This window comes from Globicephala melas, chromosome 8 (genome assembly GCF_963455315.2).
Source record: "Globicephala melas chromosome 8, mGloMel1.2, whole genome shotgun sequence".
Taxonomy (NCBI): domain Eukaryota; kingdom Metazoa; phylum Chordata; class Mammalia; order Artiodactyla; family Delphinidae; genus Globicephala; species Globicephala melas.
Window position 1 is genome coordinate 33198 of NC_083321.1, and position 5971 is coordinate 39168.

At 59.6% G+C, this 5971-nt stretch overlaps 1 protein-coding gene across 2 annotated transcripts; it reads right to left on the reverse strand.

Annotated features, from left to right (window-relative positions):
* Nucleotides 1-55: 55 nt before the first annotated feature.
* BET1L (Bet1 golgi vesicular membrane trafficking protein like) lies at nucleotides 56-5813 on the reverse strand. Of its 2 annotated transcripts, none has more exons than XM_070046044.1 (4): nucleotides 5152-5813; nucleotides 2885-2976; nucleotides 2587-2643; nucleotides 56-2460 (listed from the first exon to the last, which is right to left on the reverse strand). In XM_070046044.1, exons 1-4 carry the CDS (start codon nucleotides 5180-5182, stop codon nucleotides 2293-2295), a joined length of 348 nt encoding a protein of 115 aa, XP_069902145.1. In that variant the 5' UTR covers nucleotides 5183-5813; the 3' UTR covers nucleotides 56-2292. The 2 variants fall into 2 exon arrangements, with proteins under 2 accessions (XP_069902145.1, XP_030706675.1); XM_030850815.3 differs by having other exon boundaries at nucleotides 4183-5806.
* Between the last annotated feature and the right edge of the window lie 158 nt (nucleotides 5814-5971).

Sequence of the window (5971 nt, forward strand, 5' to 3'; positions counted from 1 at the left end):
GCTATCTGAAGCCCCCAAGGAAATGAAAACACCAAAGGCTTGGGGTTTACTCCATCACGAAGCTTTTTATTCCAAATTTTGATTGCTAATGTGTTGTCCGTGAATTATGGGACAGAACCTGGCAGTTCATCCTCACCTGGCACAGAGGGAGGCTCCAAGTCCTTCTGTCTTATGGTCTCCTGGATCAACCTCGGCAAACCCCACTTACCCACAGGATTAGGTGCTCAGTGTACAGGGCTGAGCAGGGAAGGCCCCACAGGAAACCCTGCCGACACAGCGGCAGCAGGGGTGCCCTGCTCCCTTCAGGAATTCACCTAACACAATGAGAGTAGGAAGCAAGAAAGTAAACCAGAAAGAAACTAGAACCCAGACCCCCAAATAGGTGGAAGGGCTGCAAAGAGCCGTGGAGGTGGAGAGGTGGGGAGGCACAGACGGAGACCTGAGGAGAGAACACAGCAGCCAGTGTGCCACCCTGAAGGCAAACCCTAAATTCCTGGTCTGCCTTGGCAAGACAAGGGGGCACACCACATAAAAGCATCTGCGGGGGGAAGGCTGCCATGGCTGAGCCACGTTCTCAGGAAGCAAGGTTAGCAGGCCCAGACAAGGTGGGGGCCACGGAGCTCAGGTCTCGGTGTATCTGCAGGGCCTGCGGCAACCAGATGGAGACACTGCACAGGCAGCAGCTGTTGAGCTTGGTGACCAGAGGACGAAGCCCCGCGACAAGGTTCAGTGTGAGATGAGAAGCAGGCGAAGCCAAAGCCGCAGCGCACAGGGCGCTGGGGGTCAAGGCAGGACCAGAGACCTGCGAAGGAACGTCCAGGAGGACAGGGCAACAGCCAAGCCCCAGAGACACGGAGACAAGCAAGGCAGTCTCACCGGGGGAGACACAAGCACACACTGGACGAGATGGCGCACTCAGGTCGCAGGTACAGCGGAAGAGAGGGCACCAAGGCAAGCGTGCGAGGTGAAGCCAGCCTGCTGGGCGGAGGACAAGGGGAGGCGCAGCAGCGGCACCAGAGGCGCGGTGCCCGGGGCCAGACACCAGCAACGTAGGGCAGCAGATGCGGCCGGCGCAGGTGACCGCGCGTGGCACGAGCGTGCGGGGAGGCGGACGGTGAGCCAGTAGCCCTCAGGGAGTAAGGGGGGCTGACTAGGAAACCAGAAGGTCGAACAAGGGCAGGGAAGGACACAGCCAGTGACTCGTTTCTTATAAGCGTTTTTTGTGAAGACAAGGATACTGAGGTCTCAGTGGGGTAAGAAGCCACTAGTCTGGCTCGGCCTGTGGTTCAGTTCGAGGTTCGAGTGAGCAGGGGACTGACTGAGTGGGCGCTGAGGGCCCAGGGAGAGATGGGCAAACACCGCAGTGGAAGGGCCAGGCTTGGTGGAAACTGCCCGCTGACCCTCAGAAACTAACCTCTAGGTCCTATGAAGAGTCCTTACTTGGAAGCCTCCTGTCTGTACCCACGAGAGTCCCTCCTCACACCCTGCCTGACTCTGAAATGCCAGATAGACTTGTTTCCAGAGATCTGGTCTCCTGGAAATTGATCTCTGGTGCTCTGGGTAGATCTTGAATCGTGAGAAAGTATCACTTTCTGCACCTGGATACGTGGCCGGGAGATCACCAGAATGTGAGCCCCATGCTTTCAGCGAAGGCTGCAGTTCCCAACTCCATCCACAACCCCTGCCCTTCCCTGAGGGTCGGGCTTCAGCTGTGGGACTGGAAGGCAGGAAGAGGCCTCTCGGCAGGACCCTTGACTTCCACTGGTCCATGGATGCCCAGCAGCTCTGGGCAGGAGCAACTGCCATCTCTGGGTTGAGAACACTCGGCTGAAGGTGACAGCGATGATTTGAGGTTCACCGCCACACCCCCTTCCTATGTCAGCTCCAAGCATCTCAAATACCAGACGTGGCCTTATCCAGACAAGAACAGCGTAGAAGAGCCTGGAGATGTTCAGAAACTCGAGGGCCAGGGGAAGAGCTGCTGTTCACAGGTGACCGTGTCCAGGATTCCCAGCTGCTCTGCTTGGACCTGACTCTGCTGGGGCTTCTAGCACCCAAGGTGGCAGAGGAAGTGGGCCTTGGCTACCCCATGAAGATGGGCCCCTTGCACACATGGGACCAGCTAACACAAGCTCACTGGGTCAGAGCCTCCCAGCCACACAGGAACAAGATTCCTAAGCCACAATCATCGTTTCAAAGGAGTATTTTGTCGTTAAGTTCTCTGGCCCAGGACGCCAGGCAGAGGCGGACCATGCTTGCCCGAGGCACCCGCAGAAGCCAGCTCCCACTGGCTCACGTCCTTGGCCTCGACAGGAGGTAGGAGAGGATGAAGAAGACCACGATCAGGCCCACGGCCATACCACACAGAAGCTTCCGGTTGTCTCGCCCAGACCGTGCCATTGTGGAAAAGCGCTTCACGCTCCCTGTGAGGAGGCCCGTCACACTCGTGAAATCTGTGTCCTGAGGAAGGAATCCCATCATCATCACACAGGGGCGGTGACCCCACAACACACACACATGTGGGGGCTGCACAGCAGGCGGTGGGGAGCAGAGGTGACCGTGACACTCGCAAAACACGGGCCTTACCATGCCGCCCAGGCTCTGGTTCTGGTCTTCCACGTCCCTATCAATGTCCAGGGCCAGCTGGTCAGAACACAGAAGAGGCAGGGTCAGACCAGGACAAACACAGTGGACAGCACCTGACCCCCAGCAAGACCAGCAGAGGTCAGGAGATCCAAATGCCACCTGGGCCGCACACAAGTGAGTGTGCCACAGACGGGACAAGGATGATGGAACTACCTGAAACCCTTCCAGGTTTTCACCCTCCCTCCGATACCCCCTCCAGGATGCTAGGTGGAGGCAAAAGGAGAGGACCACCACTGACCGATTTGAGCCTGGTGACCTTGGAGGCCAGGCTGTCAGCCATCCGCTTGTTCTCCCGGTCTAGAATCTCCTCCACAGCGCCGGGGCTCTGAGCTGCAAGTAAAGACAGAGGTTGAGGGCATGCATCCACCCACGAGCATCCCCTGCACCTCAGCCCTTTGTGGCCTCAGGGCTCTCACTCCAATCCCATCTGGCCCAGTCGGGTGTCCGGAGGTACTGGGCCCTCCTGAGTCTACTGAGCAGGTCCCGCCTTAACCCAGGATCCAACACGTGGACTCCACACACAAGACAGACTGTATAAACAAGTGTGCGTGAGCACACGTCCTGTGTACTCATCCAGGCTGGGATGCGTAGGCACCTCCAAAGGGCTCAGTCCAACCAGCACTTTCTGACATTCTGTGACAGAACCTGTACCATCCCTCCATGGATATCACCAGCGACGTACACAGAACTTGTTCTCAGAGAAAACCAGTGAACTCTGGTAAAGCCTTAGGAAAGCCTTAGTAACAAAGGTTGAGACTGATCCCAAGAGCAGGGCCTAGGTCTGCTCACTTCTGCACCCCACACAGGGCCTTGTATGACACCCAGAGCATGGTGTTTGCTGAGACCTGGCCCACGACAGGGGCTGGGCTTGGTGATTTAAAATTACCATCCTATCGGGTGGGTGACAACTGCCTCCCCCAAAGTTCAGAGTGCATATCTGCCTTGGCCCAGAAACCTCAATGAGACTCATCTAATAGGAGCACAGCCCTAAGAACCACGAATGTGTACAGACCCCAAAATTAGAGGCGTTAGCGTTCTACCAACTCCTTGTATCCATTAATTCCTTAAAGGTCACAACAGCCCAGCGAAACAAGCAACAGCATTCCACTTGGCAAATGAGAAGAGGGGCTCCCAGGGGGCAAGTGGGGCACCCTGAGCCCGAGTCCGTACGCGGCCTGCTTGGGCCCTCTCATCACGCGCAGCCCCCACTCCGAGGGGGCTAGCCTCCGGGACCCGTCGACCAGGCGGCCCGGCCGAGGTCCCGGACAGAACCATCTCGCAGGGGTGGGGACTGCGGGCCTCCGGACCCAGCAGCTTCACGGAGCAGCTGGGCAGGAGCGCCCACAGGGCCCCAGGGACTCCTCCACCGTGCTGCTGGCTGCAGCCCGGCCGCCCTGCCCCGTCGCCGCCCGCCCCGAGGGTCTCCCGGACGAGGCCACCCAGCGGGATGGGGGGCAGGCAAAGGCGGCTCCTGCGGGCAGCGGCGTCGGTGCCGGCGGGCCCCGCCGCCATCCGCCTCGGCTCTCCCGCACTCACCACGAGCCCAGTCCGCCATCCCGTACAGCTCCGACCCGGGGATCCGTCACCGGCTCGGCCACAACCTCCTCTGACGTGGCACACTCGCGGGAAGTGGCTTCCGGTCCCGCCCCTTCCGCATCAGGGCCTCCGACTTCCGGCCGAGGTCCAGGCCGCGGGGGTGCGGCAGTGGGAAGGGAAGGATCTGACGTTTCTTCCACAGCTTGGCTTGGGGATGGGGCGAGCCCTTTGCTTTTGGGACCCCTGGGTGGTTAGTGTCTTTAATGTCAATTAGGGTGCCGACAAACACTCCCGCAGCCATTCCCGCCTAAGGCGGCTTCAGGTCCTAACTGTGAAGAGCTCACGGGCCCTTTCCCAGGCGAGAGAGGCTCCTCGCCGCGACCCCGCCCGGGTCCTGAGGCCCGACCCGGCCCGCCCGGCTGCGGTGCGGCTAAGAAGCGGACTCGGTGCGAAGGCCGGCTCCAGTTACTGCCGGCGGAACAAAGTGGAGATCAGTGCCTAGAAAGTGCCTGGAACCAGCGAGCAGTGCAGAAGTCGCAGGGGTGAAGCACTCCGAAGAAAACAAGAAACCAGGAAGAGGAGTGGGAGCGTAAGGGGAGTGGGGACGGTAGAAGTCAGTGCTTCTTGACTTTGCACCCGGGCACTGACAAGGGGCCTGACACAAAGTAGATACTCAACAAAGCCTTCTTGCCCAGTGGATGGACTATAAGTTACCACCCAACGTAATGGAGCATTTGCTGTGTGTCATTTAGTCCGCCTGACAATCCACTGAAATGGGAACTTTTATCATCTCTGCTTTTCAAGTAGTAAACTGAGTCCAGGCCAGACCAACAGGTGTGCCTGCTTAAACAGCAAGGAAGTCACCGCACATGACCAGGCTTTGCCTTCATCCTGACCTCCCCTCCCCACTCTCCCCTTTCTCTCAGCCACAACAATGACGTTTCTATCTCCCACCACGGCCATTCCCACCTTTGTACTGGTCACTCCTTCTACCTTCCATGACCTCCTTTCAGATCCTTTCCTGGTTCACTTCTTACCAACCGGTCTCAGCAAAAATGGCACTTCTTCAGGTCTCCCTGCAGTCCATCAAGCCCCTTTTCTTATTCGATCACAACACTATGCCTAAAGTCGTCTCGTTTGCCCGTTTTTCTTGGTCTTCACCTCTGGCACATAAGCTGCACGAAGGCAGGGACCTTTGGGTCCTGTTCACCCGCATCCCGGCTCCTCGCATGCAGTAGGCACTCAAACGCCTGGTTAGAAACCAAGTGGTCCCGGGGTTGCAAAATCCTTTCCACCTCGGCTTCCTCCTGGACATCTCATTCGTTCTGTGCATCAAGAGGAGTGTTGGTGTTCGTGTGATGGAAGGGTGGGGGGCTGAGGTCCTCTCCTACAGGGAATTCCGGCCCAAGAAGCGAGGCTCGCCGCTCGGTTCAGGGGCGATTCGGGCCCAGAGGTCGGACGATCACCGAGTCGGATCTTGAAGCCCAAGTTCACTTGGCGGCAAAGCCTTCGGGTCCTAGAGGGGGGCTGTTCCAGGGCTCGCCACTTTAAGGCGCGCGCAGCCCAGACTACGCCGCGCACACCCTGTCCCGGCCTTCCCCACGCGCCTCCCAGGCTCCGCCCCGCGGCGCCGCGCACGCCTCGTCCCGACCTCCCCCGCGCGCCTCCCAGGCCCCGCCCCGCGGCGCCGCGCACGCCTCGTCCCGACCTCCCCCGCGCGCCTCCCAGGCCCCGCCCCGCGGCGCCGCGCACACCCTGTCCCGGCCTCCCCCGCGCGCCTCCCAGGCCC

Bases quoted from the DNA above. Each gene is read 5' to 3' on its own strand.
- BET1L (XM_070046044.1), bottom strand. From the start codon at position 5,182: ATGGAAGGTAGAAGGAGTGACCAGTACAAAG. The intron at 2,977-5,151 runs GTGGGAATGGCC...CTTTACTTGCAG, and splicing joins AAGGAGTGACCAGTACAAAG to CTCAGAGCCCCGGCGCTGTG. The intron at 2,644-2,884 runs GTCAGTGGTGGT...TGTTCTGACCAG, and splicing joins AGGTCACCAGGCTCAAATCG to CTGGCCCTGGACATTGATAG.